At 36.7% G+C, this 23,333-nt stretch overlaps 1 protein-coding gene across 4 annotated transcripts in view; it reads right to left on the bottom strand.

The window, feature by feature from the left end:
• NALCN (sodium leak channel, non-selective) overlaps positions 1-23,333 on the bottom strand; it is a 307,487-nt gene that overhangs the window by 154,723 nt on the left and 129,431 nt on the right. For all 4 annotated transcript variants that reach the window (XM_032402676.1, XM_032402673.1, XM_032402674.1 and 1 more), the window contains exons 11-12: positions 22,501-22,632; positions 949-1,116 (exon numbers count right to left, since the gene is read on the bottom strand). In XM_032402676.1, coding sequence (XP_032258567.1) covers positions 949-1,116; positions 22,501-22,632 — 300 coding nt within the window. The remainder of the gene's footprint in view (positions 1-948; positions 1,117-22,500; positions 22,633-23,333) is intronic.

Raw genomic sequence — 23,333 nt, 5'->3', positions numbered from 1 at the left:
AAATATATTTGCATTCAAAATTTTAATGTATTTCTAACTTTTCACTAAAAAATTATCTGTGAGAAACTAGAGGAATTTTAAAGCCCTGAATATATTTTGTATATGTATCCTTACTGAAATAGGTATCAATATTTTTCTTAGTTTGGTTGACTTAATAGGTTTGTTAAAGATATCTTGTTGTTTTGATTATCAGGCATATTTTCTATAATTATGTACAATGATTCTCAAACGTAGGTACTAAATGCTCATGTTGATTTTGTAAATCTAGACAGCAGCACCCAAGAGCATATAATGGCATGATTGGGAAGTACATTTCATATCAAGAGTTTTAAACATATGTATATCTCTTGCTCGGTCACCTCACTTATGATAACCAAGCCTAAGGATATAACCCAACAAATGACAAGGGATTTATGTCCAAAGATGTTGATATACTGAAAGATTGAACCATGATATCCTCTGTGATTTCAGTACTTTTGGCAGTGATTACTAGAGGCTCAGCTTTTCACCCATGGTTGCAGGATATTTGTTATCATTTTTGTGAATTATGTTTTCATGTCCTTTCCTGAGGTATCAGAAGTATAGAGTTTCAAGTTGTAATTTGGCACCCGAAGTTAAAATTGCTCTGAAAATAACAGCTTTGGAATCGCCAATAAATAAAATTAGTGAAGTTGGAATGCATTTTTTTTTCATCTAAGGAGAAAATTTCATCTAAAACATCTCCATTTATTACTGTGCATTTTCAGAAGTTTGAAAAACAATGTTATAATTTATGAGTGCACTGTTTTTGGTATTGAAGATGTCATTGGGCTTACCTCAAGGTTGTGTTTATTATATAATAATTATATATAACTATTTAATATAATTCTGTATAGTTGTTATAACGTGACTGGTATTTTCTCTGGAAAGAAAAAAATTCTACAGACAAATAGACATTCTTCATATTACCTGAAAGTATGTGAACTGAGAATGATAAAGATCTGGATATACATGAAGAGTAGTTCCAATTACGAGTAGTAGTTCAAATTTGTGGAGAGATGAGCTAATATATCCAGTAAATCCCAAACACCATATCTTCAGAAGTGCTTCCAAATCAAAAAGTACTGTAAAAGCCACCTGGAGGAACAAAGAGACAGTGAAATTGGAACCTAAAATTATAATTTATTTCAAAATATTTCATACATGTGTTAGTGCGTGAATTTAAGCTGCTATATAAAATGAAAAACCCACAAGGATCTAGAATGACATGTTATAAAAAAATGGTTTTAGGGGGGTGGGAGGATGGGTTAGCCTGGTGATGGGTATTAAAGAGGGCATGTTCTGCATGGAGCACTGGGTGTTATGCACAAACAATGAATCATGGAACACTACATCTAAAACGAATGATGTAATATATGGATATTAACATAACAATAAAAAAATAAAAAAAAAAAAAGAAACACACACACACACACAAAAGCTACCCATCACAGAATGGACATGAAAAAAAAAATGGTTTTGAAAAACACCAACTAGAACATACCAGGCACCTTGAGCAATCAGCAAAACGTGTTAAAATGTTAAATGTTTGTAAGTGGTATTATTTCTTTATTACCCACTATTTGATATTAAAAGTCACTGCCATTTATTGCATATTGTATACACAGAAAGGCTGCATTTTTCCATAATTTGTATTTTCTAGAGACAGTTTCTATAATGTACATGGTATATTGTAAAATGACTTACATATTACTAAGCATCATTAAATTAAAATAAAAAAGTGTAGATCTCATTTATGCTTTGGGCCACATAAACAAGCAAAGAAATATGGATTCTATTATCCAGCAATTTATGTGTGTGTATATACACACATAAATTAATATATTAATATGATTTATGTCTACATTATTAAGAAAATTAACAATGAATATTACTATATTAATAAGTGATACAACCTTTTAATCTATCTCATTAATTCTATGAATTTGCTATAACAAACACCAATGTTATAAAATACACTTATAAAAACAGCATGTTATTTTCCCTTTACTTGTCCTATGGGTAAGAATACTCATTTTATAAAGAAGTTTGCAACTGGAATTAAAGTGTGTAATACAAAATTAACTTCTAATTAAAGAGCACAAGAATGAACGTTGGAATTAGTCAAACATATCCCTCTGAGAAGATACCAGATGATTTAATGGAAAATAGGAACAGAGGAGAGCTTCCCTCTTTTTCTAGGCCAACATAGAATATCAGAAGGGATTTTTTCCCACTCATATTACATAATAAAGGCCATATTTGAAAAACCTACAGGTAACATCATACTCAATGGTGGAAAACTGAGAACTTTTCTCCTAAGATCAGTAACAAGACAATCATGTTCATTCTCACCACTTTTACTCAACATAGTACTGGAAGTCTGAGCCACAGCAATCAGACAAGCAAAAGAAAACAAAGGCATCCAAACTGGTAAGGAATAAGTAATAAGAACTAGAACAATCTTAAAATTTGTATGGAACCACATAAGACCACAAAAGACCCTGAATAGTCAAAGCAATCTTGGAAAAGAGGAAGAAAATGGGAGGTATCACAATCCCAGATTTCAAGATATTCTACAAAGCTGTAGTAATCAAAACAGTATGATACTGGCACAAACATAAACACATAGATCAATGGAACAGAATAGAGAGCTCAGAAATAAACCCACGATTATATGGTCAATTAACCTATGATAAAAGAGGCAAGAATATGCAATGTAAAAAGATAGTCTCTTTTCAACAACCCCACTGGTGTTCGGAAAATTGGACAGTTCCCATATTGGGTGCAATATTTACAATTTTTATATCTTCTTGTTCTTTCAACTGTTCCCTTTAGGATTATATTGTGTCCTTCTTTGTTTCTTGTTACAGTCTTCGCTTTAAAGTCTATTTTGTCCAATGTAAGTATTGTTAACCCAGCTTTCTTTTCACCTCCATTTGCATGATAAATGCTTTTCCATCCCTTTACTTTCAATGTACATGTGTCTTTAAGTCTGAAATGAGTCTCTTATAGGCAGCATATAGATGGGTCTTGCTTTTTTTTTTTTTTAAGATTTTTTTCATTTATTTGAGAGAGAGAGAGACAGATAGTGACAGAGATAGTGAGAGAGAGCACAAGTGGGGAGGAGAAGGAGAAGCAGGCTCCCACTGAGCAGGGAGCCTGATGTGAGGCTTGAACCCAGGATTCTGGGATCATGACCTGGGCTGAAGGCAGATGCTTAACTGACTGAGCCACCCAGGTACCCCTGGGTCTTGCTTTTTTATCCATTCTGTCATGCTACGTCTTTTGATTGGAGCATTTAGTCCATTTACATTCAAAGTAATTACTGATAGGAATGTACTTATTGCCATTTTGTTACTTGTTTTATGGTTGTTTTTGTAGTTCTTCTCTGTTCCTTTCTTTTCTTGCTCTCTTCTCTCACAGTTGGCTGGCTTTCTTTAATGACGTATTTGGAGTCTTTCTCTTTATTTTTTGCATATCTATTACTGGTTTTTAATTTTTGGTTATCATGAGGTTTGTATCTAACATCTTAGGAATATATTAAGTTGATAAAAAAAAAAAGAATATATTGACAGTTGCTTAAGGTTGAACCCATTCTTTTTTTTTAATTTAAATTCAATTAGCCAACATATAGTACATCATTAGTTTTTGATGTAGTGTTCAATGATTCCTTAGTTGTATATAACACCCAGTGCACATCAGATCACGTGCTCTCCTTAATGCCCATCACCCAGTTATCCCATCCCCCCCAACCCCTCCCTCTGGCAACCCTCAGTTTGTTTCCTGGAGTCAAGAATCTCTCATGGTTTGTCTCCCTCTCTGATTTCTTCCCATTCAGTTTTCCCTCCCTTCCCCTTGAACTCATTCTTTATTCCTCTCTCCTCTATGTTTTTAGGTATACGGTGTCATATTTTACATCCTTTTATTTTATGAATCCCTTGACCAATTTTTATAGATATTCTTAAATTTACTGCTTTTGTGTTTCCTGCTCCTCTTGCTCCTACTCATGGTCTATTTTCCACTCAAAGTGTCCCTTTCAACAGTTCTGGTAGAGCTGGTTTAATGGTCACGAATTCTTTTAGCTTTTGTTTGTCTAGGAAACTCTTTATCTCTCCTTCTATTCTGAATGATAGCCTTACCGGATAGAGTATTCTTGGCTGAAGGTTTTTTCTTTCAGCACTTTAAATATATAATGACGCTCCCTTCTGGCTTGAAAAGTTTCTGCTGAAAAATCATCTGATAGCCTTATGGGGTTTGCCCTTTATATAACAATTTTCTTTTCTCTTGATGATTTTAAAATTCTCTGTCACTACTAATTGCCATTTTAATTACTATGTATCTTGCCGTAGACCTCCTTGGTTGATTTTGTTGAGGGCTCTCCGTGCCTCCTAAATCTGGATTTCTGTTTCTTTCTCCAAATTTGAGAAATTTTCAGCTATTTTTTTCTTCAAATAAATTTTCTGCATCCCTTTCTCTTTCTTCCACTGGGATCCCTCTAATGCAAATATTATTACACTTAATGGAGTCACTGAATTCCCTAAGTCTATTTTCATTTTTTATTATTATTTTTTCTCTCTCCTGTTCAGCTTGATTGCTTTACATTACTCTTTCCTTCAAGTCACTGATTCATTCTTCTGTTTCTTCTAGTCTATTTATTCTATTTAATTTTAAAATTTTAGTTATTGAGTTCTTCATCTCTGATTGGTTCTTTTTTACGTTTTCTTTCTCTTTGTTAACGGCCTTACTGAGGTTCTCCATTCTTTTCTCAAGTCCAGTAAGTATCTTTATGGTCATTACTTTAAATTCTCTATTAGGGATATTATTTATCTCCATTTAACTCTTTTGTCCTGGTCTTTCATTTGGGACATATTCCTCTGTATCCTCATTTTGTCTAACTCTCTGTATCTGCTTCTGTTTTAGGAAAGTCAGCTACATCTCCTGCTCTTGAAAGTAGTGGCCTTATGAACAAGAGTTCCTGTCGTGCCCTTTAGTGCAATGTTCCCTGCTCACCAGAACTTGGTGCTTCAAGAGTGTCTCCTATTTATGTTGCGTGTGCCCTAGTGTTACAGCTGAACTTCTTTTGCTTTCAGTCAAGTTGTCTGCAGTCAATCTCTTTGCCTGTTTTGGGCAGGGTTTGGTCCCTCTTTTGTTAGTGGGCTAGTCTGGGGCTGCCTAGGGCTTGAGTTGAGTCAGACCAGGTATTTTCCAGAGATGCAGTAGCACCAAACTTAGGGTAGTTCCCCTGTGTTGTCCCCCGAGAAGCTTTCATTGGTGGTTGGGGCCAGCAGTCAGACAAGATGTCTGTCCCCAACCCACTGCTGGTGCCACAGTTGGACTGGTGTGTGTGATCTTCCCCTTTCCCCATGGTAGGAGTCACTTTGGGGTGGTGCTGGCTCCTGTTGGGGCTGCTTACATACTGCCAGGCTGTGGCACTACTTTGGATGGGCTCTGGCCAAGGAAGTATTGAAAGGGCAGGTCGTCAGGAGAACACACAGGTGGGACATGCTGTTAGCAAATTACGTGGTGAGTGTTGTCCCCACGCTGGTTCTCACAGGTATACAAATGTCTAGGCTGGGGGTGGGGAAGGGCAATTGCACCTGCCATCCCTTTTGTTCTTGAAGTCTCCCAAGGACCCCTGCCCCTCTAGCACATGCTCTAAGATTAATAAACAAATCTTCCTCCCATAAACCCAGGTGCTTTTCAAACTGCTGTAGCTCCCACCCTCCCACAGATAGTCCCTCAGGTTAATTTAGCTCTTGACCATGTCTCCACCCTTCCTACCCTCTTCAGTGTGGTCTCTTCTCTCCATTTAGTTATGGAGAGTCTGTTCTGCCAGTCCTTGGGTTATTTTCTGGATTATTTACACTAATGTGGGTGTTACCTAGTTGTATCTGTGGGACGAGGTGAATTTAGGGTCCTCCTACTCTACCATCTTACCCGGAAGTCTTCAATGTTTATTTAATTCAGCATTTTCCTTACTGATTTATTGAAAGGTAGTACTTCCTTGATTAGGAATCATCAGGAAAAATGGTTAAGTGTTTTGCTACTTCTAAAACAAGACTGCACTAACTATCCTTATGCAATATCAGTATTTTATTGGGCTTTTATATCTACACATACATTCTCAAAGCTGGCATTGCTGGGGCAAAGGACAGGTTTGCATGTTTAAAATTTTAGAAAATATTAAGGGATTATTTTCAAAATGTTATAGTAAGCCTTTTGCCTTCTAGCAAGGCAGGAAAGTGTTTCTTGTCCTAAATATATACTATCACCAGATGTAATCAAACTTAATAAAATCTTTACTTATCTGTTCATATGTGTATTGATCACTGAGATTTTTCTTTTTAAAACAATGTTCCTGTTCATAACCTTGCCAATTTTCTATGGTGGTGTTTTGTCTTTCTTATCAGTTTTCAGAGTTGCTGATATTAAAGACATTAATCTTTGTCTGCTCTATGAACTGCAAATATTTTTTCCCTAGTCAATAGTTTGATTTTTAACTTTGGTGGCAGTAGCTCTACAAGCACTTTAGATTTTATATGGTCACATATTTCTATATTTACCTTTTTAAATTTTTTCTTTACATTTTAAAACAAAATAAGACTTTAGAATGACTACTACTGAGTCTTCATATCCAAAAACACAGTTTTTCTATTTATTTGGACTATGTTCTTTAATAAAAATTTCTCCGATAAAGATGCTATTGTTTGCTTGTGAAATTTATTTCTATGAATTTAATATTATGATAATTAATGTAAATGCATTTTTAAACTTATCTTTATTTTTATTTATTTATTTATTTATTATTTATTTATTTTTACCATTTCTACCTAGTTAGTTGCAGTGGAGAAAAAAGTTACTGATTTATCTATAATGATTTTCTATACCTGCCTTAATAGAGTCTTCTAATATTTTAAATAATACCTCCTGGGTTTTATAGAAATATGTAATTTCATCTGCAAATGAAGATAAGATATTTTTCAAGATTTATTTTTGAGTTAATTGTATTAATTCATTAGCTATAATGCTACATCTGTATTGTAATACTCCATCAAATGAAATGGCAATAAGAGGGATCCATAATTTTCTCCTTTTTTCAAAGAAAGTTTTCCAGCATTCATGTAAAATGGATCCAGTGGGTTTTGGTAATTAATTGCTACCATGTCTAAGGACTTTTCTACTCCTCCTGTTCTACTTACAGGATTTTAGCTTTTAATTCATTGAGGCAATGAAATATATCACAAGAGTCTTTAATGTTGACTGTTTATATAGTCCTGGAATAAATCTTAGATGGTAATGCTAACCCGCTGGATTTTATTGAATAACATGTTGTTTATAATACTTGTAGCTATTGTCATATTTGAAATTGGTCTATAATTTTACTTGTACTACCATTATCAAGGCTCAAACTTACTGTAGAGTTTTCCATCTTTTGCATGATCTGTAATTTCCTAAATAAAATAAGAATTATCTCATCTTCAAAAGCAGGTACAATCCATGGGAACTCCAACCCCATGTGAGGGCAGGCTTGTGTTGACGCATTTTCAGTAAAGCTTATTCTTTTTCTAACCATCTGGAGTCAAGGTCAAAACTGAAGTTTTCCTCATTGTATCCTTCTGAGGGTGGAATTTTTCCTTCTGTCACTGAAGGACAGACCTCAGGTGTCCTACGTTCTGTGGGGGTCTTGTTTTGGCATCTCACCTTCACAGCCTCTTCTAGCCTGGTTATAGCTCTTAAAATGGCAAGTTGTAGGTGACAAGGATGTGCAAATGTCCTCAGAGTAGCCATTGGTGTTAGTGCCCATCTCACGTTCTGCTCTCACATCACACTCAATTTTTGGCCTTGAGAATATTCCTTAATCTTTTGCACCTTCTGCTAAGCATTTAAAATGTTTTAATATTTTAGGTGTCATTTTTAGTTGTTTCATTGAGAGATGATTTTCAGCCACCTTTGGGGGCCACCTTGTATGTGTTTCCTATAATCAATATACTATTTGAGTTTGTGTTTAAGTATAATCCGATTTTCTATGTCTTTTGAGAGGAAAATTCAACCTGTACCTATTTAATGTGCCAAAATTAGACTTGGTCTTCTTTCCAGTTTTTTGTATGTCATTGCTATAAATTTTTCTTGTCTTTTCTGACATGGTCAAACTGTTGCTGATTTCTTTCCCCCCTTGTTAATTTGGACATTCTAGTCCACTTTTCTAATCCCCCAGTTCAATTCCCAACTGTCATAAATCAATCTATTCTTTTTTATTATTGCATCAAAATGGAATAATTGTAAGCTCCTCTCCCACACAAATTTGCTTGCTCACCCATCCCTCACACCCCCGCCAACTACAAATTTCATAGCACACTTCTATCACCCCATGCTTCATGGGTATCATGCCCCTTCCTAAATTCTGCTTTTTCTGAGATTGTTTATACATTTACTTTTAGTTTCTTGAACCATAACTATTTCTTTTTTCCAAGGATTTTTGTGTGACATTTTAATTGTCATCTTTTATTTGGATCTGACACCCACTCTTTTCTTTCCTTGCCAGCCTCTCTGATCTACATCTCCTTTTCCTTTGCTACTTCTCCAATATACTTACAATTAGCGTAGTTTGGAGTAGTTTGCTCAGATAAATATCACAGGTTGTATACTCTCTTAAACTTCCCTATCCAAAATTCATTTTTTCTTCCAATTTTTTATTTGAATTCTAGTTAGTTAACATATAGTGTAATACTGGTTTCAGGAGTAGAATTTAGTGATTCATCACTTACATGTAACACCCAGTGCTCATCATAGCAATACCTTGATACCTTAATTAATACTTTAATACCCATCACCCACCAAAATGCATTTTTAACATGGACATGACTATTCTTGCTGCATACAGATTCTTTCCTCTCAATGGTCTGTACATAGATTGACTCACTGCCTTCCACCTTCCAATATTGTAGATGAGTCATATCTGATGCACAGTATATTTATTTTGCTTTTGCAGGTTATTTAAACCTGTTGAGAGGCTTAAAAATTTTTTTTTATGCTTGCAACCAAGGAAGGTCACAAGGATATGCCTAGGAATTTTTTTTTCATTTAATCTCCCTGAGATTTAGTGACTCCTTTCAATCTACTGATTTATGCTTTTCCTCAATTTAGGAACATTTTTCTCTCTCATTCATTATTACTTTTCTTCTATCCATTCCCTTTTTCTGTCAGGGGCTTGTATTGGTCACATCAGAGTGGCCAGTCTCTTTTGATTTTCCCCCATGATTTCTGCCATTTCTTTGAGGTTCCCCCCCGCACACACACTTGATCTTCTGTATTAATAATTCTTTCTCAACAGCAACCATGCCCTTTTTCAGTTCTTTTTTTGAAAATTTTATCAAAATTTCAGAAAGTTGTTTTGTGTCTTAATTGCCTGTGCTTGAGACATTAAAAAAAAAAACAACAAACCCTGTTATGTCTTCCATCAATTGTACTTGTTTGGGAAACTCCTGTACGCATTCATCTTGGTTTTCTGAGTTTCAGCCTCAGTTTCTGGGTCCCTTTGTATGAGAATAATTTTTCTTTGCTTGTTCATGACTGCATGTTTGTTTTTTGTTTGTCTTTTATGTTCTCTTGAGTAGTGATAAATGAGAGGTAGTAGGGGGCACTGTGATTTTTATGGTAAGTGACCTAAAAACCCATGGTCTCTCTGCTGGGCATCAAGGAGAGAGCTTCTCTGTGTCAAGGCTCCTCCTAGGCTGGTGGAATCCATTTCCAACTGCCTCTACCTGGAAACAATTCAGCTTCTAGTGAGGCTCCTTTCCTGGCTCATCAAGATCAGTGGGATTCTTTTGGCTCTCTCTGGACCACAAGCGACCATGGGGCAGGTGCAACTCCTTTGCAGGGTCAGCCCCAGGCAGCCAGGGGATCCAAATCTCTGCCAGGCAAGTTTTCTCCAGCCCTGGTTTCTTAGTCCAGGTCTTTTAACACTATGAAGACATTGGGGGATCTCCAGAGAAACTGTAACGCAGATGGATCTCTCCTGATGGTCTAACCTGCAGCCGGACATGGCTGTTGTATTAGCAGAGGGAACAGTGACAGGCACCCACATATATCTATAGGCTTCACCTGTATTTCAGACTTTCATTCCAAAGGAAAGAATGAAATCCATATCAAAGTGTCTTTTTTTTAAAGTTGGGAACTACTAATAAATACCTGAAATATATCCAAATAGACTGTCAAATTATATATAAATACAAATAATCACTTTATTAACTTTGCATTTGCTATCAAAAAGACAGATGGAATGATCTCTTTAAAGGATCATAATTCATAATTAAATATGCAGCTGGATCCATTTGCATTATTATTTGCTCATTGGGAAAATCGATATGCTTTTCAAACCCACTAAGAGCCATTAAAAAAGGATTTAGCAAACTGTTATGTGATTATGGGTAAATACCATATTCCAGTACTCATGGGAGCAAATACCTTGTTTTTAACATAATTTTTAATTATTATAAGCCAACACTCTAGTTCTCTGAGAAACAGTAATTCTAAAGTGGTAAAACTTTATGAAAAATGTTATACATGAAAATATAGGTAACTTACTTATAACTATGGGTTACTCTGGTGTAGGGAAGAACTATGTCAGGAATTAAAGGAGGGATTTAGGAAAATCTAATTAGCGTACATGCTCATAAGCTATTTCAGTGTAGGCTAGAAGGTTTAGTGCAGCATTTCAATTCAGAGGAATATCACAGTTTAGAAGTATCGGAGTGGAGCAGTGAGGGGGAAACTGTAGCAACCCTTCTCAGTGGGTTGTGTCAGTGAACTGAGCCTTGACAATAGCTGGACAGGGAGGAACTTGCCAGGGTCGTGCTGTTGGCCATACAAGAGGGAGAAGGCCTCAGGGCTGCCTGCGGAACCTAAATACCTGAAGGAGTGCTCATAAGAATCAACTAGAAATGTGTCCAGTCTCAGGCTTTCTCTAAATCCCAGGCAGTCAACAGTGCAACCTACAGAAGGGTGGAGTCCCACTTGTCACTCTTGGCCTGGGAGTGCACACACCATTGCTCTGCCCCTCGCTCTGCAGCCCCCACATGGACATGGTGCATGGGACCTTTCCTCTGTCTCCCATCCTGCAGCATATGATACTATGTGTGAGTGCTTACAAGTTGAAACTCATCTTTTCAAGAGTGAAGTTAAGATTTGTAAGTGTGATAAACTTTCCATAAATATTGTCACATTACTTAAAGCAACTTGGAAACAACATATGAAGAAAACAAATATTTCTTTCTCCTTCCCATTTTCCTAAGGCAGTTTTCCAATCTTTTTTTTTTTTTTTTAAGCCCCTTCTCCCCAACCAGGAGTCTTTTAGATATTTTGTTCCTAATCACCACCCCATATGGAATTTTAATACCATAGATATGTTATATATCTGTCTATATACTTCACATATCTGTCTCTGCTCTACAAATGGAAGAGTAAGATTTTTTTTGCCTCCCTAAGAACCAATTTTTACCCCTTTACAGGTATTTCACTCCCCATTGAAAATGCATAATCTATAGATATATCTGATTTAATGTCACCATAGCAAATTTTAATTAATATTTTCAGGAATGCAAGTTATATGAGTTCTTTAAGCACTACACTCTATTATTTCTTCTCCAAGTTTTCATTTTATAATAATACTTATGCCATTTCATATATACCATAATGCACCCTCTTGTCCTCAAGAAAATTACCAATAATGAAATGCAGATTTAAAAATTAAAGGAGTTATTCCAAGAAACAGTATTATATTTATTTCCAGGAAAGTACATCACTTGTGAAAATATTTTTTTTAGAGTGAAAAGTATGAGAATTTAACTTAAAATGCTTGTTTTCTAAAAGAACTTGTAATTGGATTTGTGAGGCTAGCAGGGAAAACAGTAAGATGATTATCAAATTTCTGAAGGTAAGGAGAAAAATAACCAAATGGAAAATGACATGCATAATATAAATACAACAATAGAAATTGTTCTGCCCTTTTAATTCAATGAATAATGTATGAACATTTATAGGTGACAAATTATAAATGAGCTGATTGTGCCATGTGGGTCTGAGAAGATAAAATGGTAGAGATGCTGCCCAAATGTAGGAAAGATATTTGAAATATGTTATCCAAGATTTGTGTTGCAGTCTCTATTTCATATTTTCATAGAAACATAATGGATATTAATGAGAAAATGAATGCAAATTTGTCACAAAAGAAAATTGTATGACAAAAGTCACAAGAAATCCAATTCAGGTAGCCCTCTTCTAAATGAAATTCAGATTAAATAACATCAAAATAAATGCTGTCTGCATCCCTCTAGAGGTGTCTGTAAATCACCTGCTCTTAGTCTATAGTGTGCCTTCAGTATTCTACATAGTTAAAGAGCAAACTTTTGAAATGGATCACTGAATAGTTGAAAATGTCATTATGATATGATTTTTCACCTAACAGGGTACTGTCCAAGTCCTTTAGAAGAAAGGACCAAAAAAGTTATTGTCAGAAGAAACTTAATGAAAATTTTCCAAAAAGGAAATTAAACTTAATGATAATCTGGAAGACTGCTGTTATGGCAAGTGAGTCACTTTCTTAATTTGGTCATTTCTTGTGATTAATGAGGTGAAATGTGGGTGTCAGATTTTGTTGGAAGTAAAATAAATGAGTCTTTCCTTTAATTTCATTTTAACAAATATCATAAAGCCAAATGTCCTCAGAGGGACACAGAAACTACTTTTCTAGAAAAGATGACTTCCTGAAAGAAGGCATATAGTCCACGCTTTAAGAAAGACTTTCTGCGAGGGGAGGAGCAAGATGGCGGAGGAGTAGGAGACCTAAATTTTGTCTGGTCCCAGGAATTCAGCTAGATAGGGATCAAACCATTCTGAACACCTATGAACTCAACAGGAGATCGAAGAAAAGAATAGCAGCAACTTTCTGAACAGAAAAGCGACCACTTTCTGGAAGTCAAATTCCATCCCTTCATCGTATTTACCCTTATTTTTGTACATATATAAGCTTTTCTTTCTTTAAAATTTTGGGAGGCACTTTCTTCCAACAGACCAAAATATGCCCCAAATCTAGTGTGTGGCACTGATCTATGCACCAGCCTGATCATATTTGATCATATTCTTTTTCTTTTTTTTAAATTTTTTTTTTCTTTTTTCTTTTTTCTTTCTTTCCCTTTCTTTTCCCCCGGTTTCAGGCCTCTTCTGATTTGTTTAGTGTATATTTTTCTGGGGTTGTTGTTACCCTGTTAGCATTTTGTTCTCTCATTCATCCATTGTCCTCTGGACAAAATGACAAGATGGAAAAAAATCACCTCAAAAAAAAGAACAAGAGGCAGTACCGACTGCCAGGGACCTAATCAATACGGACATTAGTAAGATGTCGGAACTAGAGTTCAGAATGACGATTTTAAAGATACTAGCTGGGCTTTAAAAAAGCATGGAAGATATTAGAGAAACCCTCTCTGGAGAAATGAAAGAACTAGGAAGACATTAGAGAAACCCTCTCTGGAGAAATAAAAGAACTAAAATCTAACCAAGTTGAAATCAAAAAGGCTATTAATGAGGTGCAATAAAAAATGGAGGCTCTAACTGCTAGGATAAATGAGGCAGAAGAGAGAATTAGTGATATACAAGACCAAATGATGGAAAATAAAGAAGCTGAGAAAAAGAGAGTTAAACAACTACTGGATCATGAGGGCAGAATTTGAGAGATAAGTGATACCATAAGATGAAACAATATTAGAATAATTGGGATCCCAGAAGAAGAAAGAGAGAGAGGGGCAGAAGGTATATTGGAGCAAATTATAGCAGAGAACTTCCCTAATTTGGGGAAGGAAACAGGTATCAAAATCCAGGAGGCACAGAGAACCCCCCTCAAAATCAATAAAAATAGGTCAACACCCAGACATCTAATAATAAAACTTACGACTCTCAAAACAAAGAAAAAATCCTGAAAGCAGCTCGGGACAAGAGATCTGTAACCTACAAAGGTAGAAACATTAGATTGGCAACAGACCTAGCCACAGAGACCTGGCAGGCCAGAAAGGACTGGCATGATATATCCAGAGCACTATGAGAAAATATGCAGCCAAGAATACTATATCCAGCTAGGCTGTCATTGAAAATAGAAGGAGAGATAAAAAGCTTCCCGGACAAACAAAATCTAAAGGAATTTGCAAACACGAAACCAGCCCTAAAAGAAATATTGAAAGGGGTCCTCTAAGCAAAAGTAACATAGACCGGAAAGGAACACAGACAATATACAGTAACAGTCACCTTACAGGCAATACAATGGCACTAAATTCATATCTTTCAACAGTTACCCTGAATGTAAATGGGCTAAATGCCTCAATCAAAAGACACAAGGTATCAGATTGGATTAAAAAACAAGACCCATTGATATGCTGTCTGCAAGAGACTCATTTTAGACCCAAAGACACCCCCAGATTGAAAGTGAGGGGGTGGAAAACCATTTACCATGCTAATGGACACCAAAAGAAAGCTGGGGTGGCAATTCTTATATCAGACAAATTAGATTTTAAACCAAAGACTATAATAAGAGAAAAGATGAGGAAGGACACTATATCCTACTTAAAGGGTCTTGTTTAAGAATATGATCAACAAGAAGATCTAACAATTGTAAATATCTATGCCCCTAACATGGGAGCAGCGAATTATATAAGCCAATTAATAACAAAAGCAAAGACACACATCGACAACAATACAATAATAGTGGGGGACTTTAACAACCCCCTCACTGAAATGGACAGATCATCTAAGCAAAAGATCAACAAGGAAATAAAGACTTTAAATGACACACTGGACCAAATGGACTTCACAGATATATTCAGAACATTCGATCCCAAAGGAACAGAATACACATTCTCCTCTAGTGCCCATGGAACATTCTCCAGAATAGATCACATCCTAGGTCACAAATCAGGTCTCAACCAGTACCAAAAGATTGGGGTCATTCCCTGCATATTTTCAGACCACAGTGCTTTGAAACTAGAACTCAATCACAAGAGGAAAGTTGGAAAGAACTCAAATACATGGAGGCTAAATAGCATCCTACTAAAGAATGAATGGGTCAACCAGGAAATTAAAGAAGAATTTAAAAAATTCATGGAAACAAATGAAAATGAAAATACAACTGTTCAAAATCTTTGGGATGCAGCAAAGGCAGTCCTAAAAGGAAAGTATATAGCAATACAAGCCTTCCTCAAGAAACAAGAAAGGTCTCAAATACACAACCTAAGCCTACACCTAAAGGAGCTGGAGAAAGAACAGCAAATAAAGCCTAAACCCAGCAGGAGAAGAGAAATAATAAAGATCAGAGCAGAAATCAATGAAATAGAAACTAAAAGAACAGTAGAACAGATCAACGAGACTAAGAGCTGGTTCTTTGAAAGAATTAATAAGATTGATAAACCCCTGGCCAGACTTATCAAAAAGAAAAGAGAAATGACCCAAATCAACAAAATCATGAATGAAAGAGGAGAGATCACAACCAACACCAAAGAAATACAAACAATTATAAGAACATATTATGAGCAACTATATGCCAGCAAATTAGATAATATGGAAGAAATGGATGCATTCCTAGAGATGTATAAACTACCAAAACTGAACCAGGAAGAAATAGAAAACCTGAACAGACCTATAACCACTAAGGAAATTGAAGGAGTCATCAAAAATCTCCCAACAAACAAAAGCCCAGGGCCAGATGGCTTCCCAGGGGAATTCTACCAAACATTTAAAGAAGAATTAATACCTATTTTTCTGAAACTGTTCCAAAAAATAGAAATGGAAGGAAAACTTCCAAACTTGTTTTATGAGGCCACCATTACCTTGATCCCCAAACCAGACAAAGACCCCATCAAAAAGGAGAATTACAGACCAATATCCTTGATGAACATGGATGCAAAAATTCTCACCAAAATACTAGCCAATAGGATCCAATGGTACATTAAAAGGATTATTCACCACGACCAAGTGGGATTTATCTCTGGGCTGCAAGGTTGGTTCAACATCCACACATCAATCAATGTGATACAATACATTAATAAAAGAAAGAACAAGAACCATATGATCCTCTCAATAGATGCAGAAAAAGCATTTGACAAAGTACAGCATCCTTTCTTGATTAAAACTCTTCAGAGTATAGGGATAGAGGGTACATACCTCAATATCATAAAAGCCATCTATGAAAAACCCACAGCAAATACTATTCTCAATGGGGAAAAACCGAGAGATTTTCCCCTAAGGTCAGGAACATGGCAGGGATGTCCACTATCACCACTGCTATTCAACATAGTATTAGAAGTCCTAGCCACAGCAGTCAGACAACAAAAAGAAATCAAAGGCATCCAAATCGGCAAAGAAGTCAAACTCTCAGTCGTTGCAGATGATATGATACTTTATGTGGAAAACCCAAAAGACTCCACCCCAAAACTGCTAGAACTCATACAGGAATTCAGTAAAATGGCAGGATATAAAATCAATGCACAGAAATCATTGGCATTCCTATACACCAACAAGACAGAAGAAAGAGAAATTAAGGAGTTGATCCCATTTACAATTGCACCCAAAACCATAAGATACCTAGGAATAAATCTAACCAAAGAGGCAAAGAATCTGTACTCAGAAAACTACAGAATACTCATGAAAGAAAGTGAGGAAGACACAAAGAAATGGAAAAACGTTCCATGCTCATGGATTGCACGAACAAATATTGTGAAGGTGTCAATGCTACCTAGAACAATCTACACATTTAATGTAATCCCTATCAAAATACCATCAACTTTTTTCAAAGAAATGAAACAAATAATCCTAAAATTTGTATGGAACCAGGAAAGACCCTGAATACCAGAGGAATGTTGAAAAAGAAAAGCAAAGCTGGTGGCATCACAATTCCGGATTTCAAGCTCTATTACAAAGCTGTAATCATCAAGACAGTATGGTACTGGCACAAAAACAGACACATAGATCAATGGAACAGAATAGAGAACCCAGAAATGGACCCTCAACTCTATGGTCAACTAATCTTCAACAAAGCAGGAAAGAATGTCCAATGGAAAAAAGACAGTCTCTTCAACAAATGGTGTTGGGAAAATTGGACAGCCACAGGCAGAAGAATGAAACTGGACCGTTTTCTTACACCACACACAAAAATAGACTCAAAATGGTTGAAAGACCTAAATGTGAGACAGGAGTCCATCAAAATCCTAAAGGAGAACACAGGCAGCAACCTCTTCGACCTCAGCCCCAGCAACTTCTTCCTAGAAATATCGCCAAAGGCAAGGAAAGCAAGGGCAAAAACGAACTATTGGGACTTCATCAAGATAAAAAGCTTTTGCACAGCAAAAGAAACAGTCAACAAAACCAAAAGGCTACCAACAAAATGGGAGAAGATATTTGCAAATGACATAGCAGATAAAGGGCTAGTATCCAAAATCTATAAAGAACTTATTAAACTCAACACCCAAAGAACAAATGATCTAATCAAGAAATGGGCAGAAGACATGAACAGACATTTTTCCAAAGAAGACATCCAAATGGCCAACAGACACATGAAAAAGTGCTCAACATCACTCGGCATCAGGGAAATCCAAATCAAAACCTCAATGAGATACCACCTCACACCAGTCAGAATGGCTAAAATTAATAAGTCAGGAAACGACAGATGTTGGCAGGGATGCAGAGAAAGGGGAACCCTCCTACACTGTTGGTGGGAATGCAAGTTGGTGCAGCCACTCTGGAAAACAGTATGGAGGTTCCTCAAAAAGTTGAAAATAGAGCTACCATATGACCCAGCAATTGCACTACTGGGTATTTACCCCAAAGATACAAATGTAGGGATCCGAAGGCATATGTGCACCCCAATGTTTATAGCAGCAATGTCCACAACAGCCAAACTGTGGAAAGAGCCAAGATGTCCATTGACAGATGAATGGATAAAGAAGATGTGGTATATATATATATATATATACAATGGAATATTATGCAGCCTTCAAAAGGAATGAAATCTTGCCATTTGCAACGACGTGGGTGGAACTGGAGGGTATTATGCTGAGCAAAATAAGTCAACCAGAGAAAGACATGTATCATATGATCTCACTGATATGAGGAATTCTTAACCTCAGGAAACAAATGGAGGGTTGCTGGAGTGGTGGGGGGTGATGGGGTGGCTGGGTGATAGACATTGGGGAGGGTATGTGCTATGGTGAGTGCTGTGAATTGTGCAAGCCTGTTGAATCACAGATCTATACCTCTGAAACAAATAATACATTATATGTTAAAAAAAAAAAAAGGAAGAAGATAGTAGGAAGGGAAAAATGAAGGGGGGGAAGTCAGAGGGGGAGACGAACCATGAGAGACTATGGACTCTGAGAAACAAACTGAGGGTGCTAGAGGGGAGGGGGGTGGGGGGATGGGTTAGCCCGGTGATGGGTATTAAAGAGGGCGCATACTGAATGGAGCACTGGGTGTTATACGCAAACAATGAATCATGGAACACTACATCAAAAACTAATGATGTAATGTATGGTGATTAACCTAACATAATAAAATAAAAAAATAAAAAAAAAGACTTTCTGCTTCAAACACATAGCTGCCATAGAAAAACAGGAAACCAGGGGTGCCTGGGTGGCTCAGTCATTAAGCGTCTGCCTTCGGCTCAGGTCATGATCCCAGAGTCCTGGGATCGAGCCCCGCATCGGGCTCCCTGCTCCCCGGGGAGCCTGCTTCTCCCTCTCCCATGCCCCCGCTTGTGTTCCTCTCTCTCTGTCAAATAAATAAATAAAATCTTAAAAAAAAAAAAAAAGAAAAGAAAAAAAAAACAGGAAACCAAAGAGATATCCTGGAGTTCTAAACAAGGTAAACCTGTCTCCTGACCAGAAATGCTGTTCTTCATTGCTTGCTTCATTGTGCTAGCTCTCCCAACAATTTGTGACTTTCTTAAAAGAGGAATTTTGTTAAAATTGTTAATCTTCTGTGCATAACACTGTGCTGATAAGGTTCTATTAAACATACAGTCTAATGGATACACCTATATATTTATATATTTTTATATAACAATACAAAAGTACTGTTTAAGTTTTATTACTTAAGAGAATGAGAATATCCATTTAAAAATATAATTATGTTCATTATAAAAATGTGATTTTATGTATACTATTACGAACAATGTTTTATCTTAGATCAGAATTAAAAATGCAAACTCTTACAAAAGAAAGTAAATTTACCTTTTTACATTTATACATAGCCTAAAAAAACAAAGAAAAGTTTTTCCTGGTTCTTAACCAATTTTAAATTTAGGTTAGTTAGTCCAAAGTAGCAAAACTGGTCTCCAGCTATACAACAGAAGCTAAGCAGCTTAATTTATGCAGAAAGGATGTTTTTTAGACTGCAAGTTGATTCTAATGGGTAGAGTAGTTTATTTTGGATTTTGAGGTTATCCTGGAATATGTGGGAACTCAAGAAATTACTTCTTTGAAAGCTCAGGGCCATTTGTGATCTATTTTAAAAACAAAGTTTCCAAAATACTATATTATGCTATTGCCTTAAATACTGAATCACGATAGCCCATACACTCGAATTTCTACAGCTATTTTAAGAATTAAATGGGATAATGAAGTCCTTTAAAATACTTGGCAACATAATAGAATCTCCCCCAAATGGCAGCTATTATTGTTGTTAGTATATTTGAATTTAACACATAAAGATGTTAGTTGACATACTCTCTGTTTCTATAGCTTAAACCAAAGTTGAGCCCATTGTTTATTTTTATAAATAGTTTTATTGGAACACCACCATTCTGAGCCCACACTCATTTTGTACATCATTTTTGTACAACAATGGTAGAGTTGAGTAGCTGAGATAAAGAGCATGTGGCCTGAAAAGCGCATGATGTTTATTATCTGGCTCTTTAAGAAAAACTTTGCTGACTTATCCCTGTTCACTGAATCTGTTTCCTATGTCCTTGCCTCAGCTGATTCTGTCCCAAATGCATGCCTTCCTCCACAGCCCTTTCCAGAAGGGGATGCTCATGCTCCAGTATCCCACATGGCCCATGTAGGATAGCATACGGATGAGGAAGAGATGCCCTGTCTATTACTCCTCAACACTCCTTTGAGGCGTATTCCATCAGGTTAAGATACCTTCTCATCTGACTCTCCCTGTGGCTGCCGTCTATTAATCTCTCCATCAGTCCTTCCTATATGCCCCTGCCTATGCTCCTTCCCCAAGAACGGGCCTCACACTGAATGATTTCAATGTCACTGTGAAGATTGCAGCCAACATCTCAGTCTGATAGCTCCTTGACATCTTGCCTTGACTCCATCATTATGTTTGAGCCAATCACATCCATATAACACTCCATATTTTATATTTAGTTATCCAGAATTATTCTGAAATCCTAAATCCTGCAGCCATTGACAGATACTTGAAGCAGGCAGAGTGTAATGTTCCTCCAGGAAGCTCCCAACTATCTTAATGTTAATGCCTTGCTAGAAGGAAAAACAACCTTCACTTGACAATGGCAAGGTCTTTGGTATCCTGTGAGTCTTCTTTAACATAAGAAAATCCTTTTGAAACCTCCCTTTTCCTTACCTCCCCCAACCCCATAGTATATAATCAGCCACCCCTCATAACCCCGGGGCAGCAGCTCTTTCTGCCCACAGGTCCTGTCCCAGTGCTTTAATAAAACCACCATTTTGCAGCAAAACAAACAAACAAACAAAACCCAAAAAACCAAAACCAAAACAAAAAACCTTACCTTCTCTACCTCTCTCAGCTCTACCAGCCCGGAAAATCTCCAGAGCTGGCTCAGTCTAAGTGTTGCCTTTCTCCCCTAAAGAACTAAAGAAGGCACAGATCTGTCTAAGTTGGTATGATTATGAATTTGTAGCCTCAAAATTCAGCTGGGTCTTCAGGATTGGAATTGATGTATCTTTAATTTGCTTTTTTTTTTTTTTTTTGCATTCTTCACAGGGTCCACACCTTCCCATTTTATAGTCTTGTTATCAGGCTGGATATAGACCTTGCTTTCTACTTCAGACAGCAATCACTTGACTGGGATTCCTTCAATGTTCCATTCTTGCTTTAGAAATTCACCTGCAAAAATTACTATTGGTCCATGTTTCCCTGTACTTTTAATGACAACCCAATCTTTGTGTGCTGGATCTGTAGCAAAATTATACCCATTTTCCAAGTGTCAGGCTCGATATAATGTCTTCATGAGTTCCTGTCATTGGTACTCCACAGCATAAAACACTTATTGTTTACTGTCTATATTTCTTGCTAAACTATAAGCTCCATATACCACATAGCAATTACGGAGCATAACATCACAGTAGAAGTTTAATATAAATGATATTTTGTTACAGGCAACAAACCTCCATGAAGAGGGGAACTCATAAGTGACTCCTTAAAAGTTTCTTGATACCCACATAGATGCTAACATTCAATAGGTATATGCCATCAGTTCTTTTTCTGAAAAGTTTATGTGCGGGTGGATTGAATTTTTATTAACCAAATCCATTTTTAAATGTACTGGAGGAATTCTGGATATCTTAGAGAACTCAACTATATGGCAAATTGATTTTTTTTTTTACATGGAAAATGCTTTTATAATAAAAATAGTCAAATTACTATTTTTTCTGTTTTTTTTAAGTTTACTTTTTCATATATTGGATTTCTTAAAGTGTAGTTCAGCTGTATATGCATACCTCATTTAAAAGATAAATGGGTTTCTAAAGAGTTATATGTCAATCAATTTTCCATAAATATGTAATCACTGAATTCTGAGATGTATTTTAGAAATAATTTTTCACAATAAGAAAGTGGTCTCTGGATGTCATTAAAATATTTAAGAATCAACTATTAACAAAGTTACTCAGTCAATAAGAAGTACTATTCCAAAACTCTAGTATGGTATGTAGGATGCTAGAAGATGCTTATTTAATCACTAAACCTACCTGCTCCTGACTTGGTATCTTCAGTGCAGGTGGTAACACCTCTGTTTCTAGCACAGAAATTATTGTATTATCTTTTTCAATTTCCCTCCTGCCCTCTCTTTGGTCTTGTTGAGCTGACTTGCTTACTTACAATCTTCTGAATCTGTGCTTCTTACACTTAGTAGGAAACAGACTAACACAACATGAGAAAGGGAGAGAAAATGAGAGGTGGATAGGAAAATAGCAAGCTCAAAAGAGTAAGAGCGGGGGCAAAGGAGTTACCTTGGCAATGTGACACGGTGGGGAAGTCACTCAGTCCGAGGGCGACAGAAAATGAGCCAGGCAACACAGTGACCAAAGAAACATTTAAGAAGCAGACAATGAATCAGCTTTGGTCAAAGTCAAGTAATTAAGGAACTTATGTTAATTTTCATACTTCTAAAAGGCACCACCTGAGGTTCACCTTTACCTTGAACACTGATCTGCCTCCGAAGGGGCTGCTTACCTCTGCGAGGTAGAACTCGTCGTACTGCCGTCTGAAGCTCTCTCCTTTGTGGTAGTTGCTCGCGGCTACTATCACATCCACAGTCACCATGCTCAGAATGAACATGTGGAACACAGATGACCGCATCATTTGCTGAGGAGGCAAAACAGATACACTCTCAACAAAGACAGAAACCGCTCTAGGAAGTTACCCCAATTTTATAGAGAGGAAAATGGAGGCTCAGCAGAGTTAAATAACTTCCCCACTGTCACACAAGTATTGCAGGTGGACCCATAATTTGGACCCAAGTCTACTGCCTCTACTGAGGTGAAATAATTAGGCATTCAAAAATAATGACTGTTATTATGATGGCTAGCATGTATTCAATGCTTACAACGTTCCAGGCCATACTATAAGTATGTTATTTACTTTATCTCTTTTCATCTCCACGGTAGCCCTACACAGCAGGATATATTCCTCAGTTTTTCCAGTGAGTTCAGAGAGATTAAGTCACTTGTCCAAGATCACACAGCAAGTACACAGTACAAGCAGGCTCCATACCCAAGTCTGTTGAAGTCCATCCATGGTGGGGTAGACAATATATAAAAGGAGAGAGTACAGGCTGAAGGCCTCGGGCAGCAAAAAAAGGAGAGAGAAGCTGGCCTATGGAAAGGACCTGAGTGCATAACAACAAACCGCTAAATCACATCCCTTGGCACCAACTGCCCAGAGACTAGCGCCACCACGCATGGAGGCCTTGTTTCTTCTTGGCACATAGAGGCACAGATCCTTCCATTTGATCTGACCTGAGAATTCTTCAATTTTGGCAACTAAAAGCACCTGACTAAAGTAGA

This window comes from Phoca vitulina, unplaced genomic scaffold (genome assembly GCF_004348235.1).
Source record: "Phoca vitulina isolate PV1807 unplaced genomic scaffold, GSC_HSeal_1.0 scaffold5, whole genome shotgun sequence".
NCBI lineage: Eukaryota > Metazoa > Chordata > Mammalia > Carnivora > Phocidae > Phoca > Phoca vitulina.
Note: the sequence above shows the minus strand (reverse complement) of the source record. Positions and strands in the feature narration are given on the sequence as shown.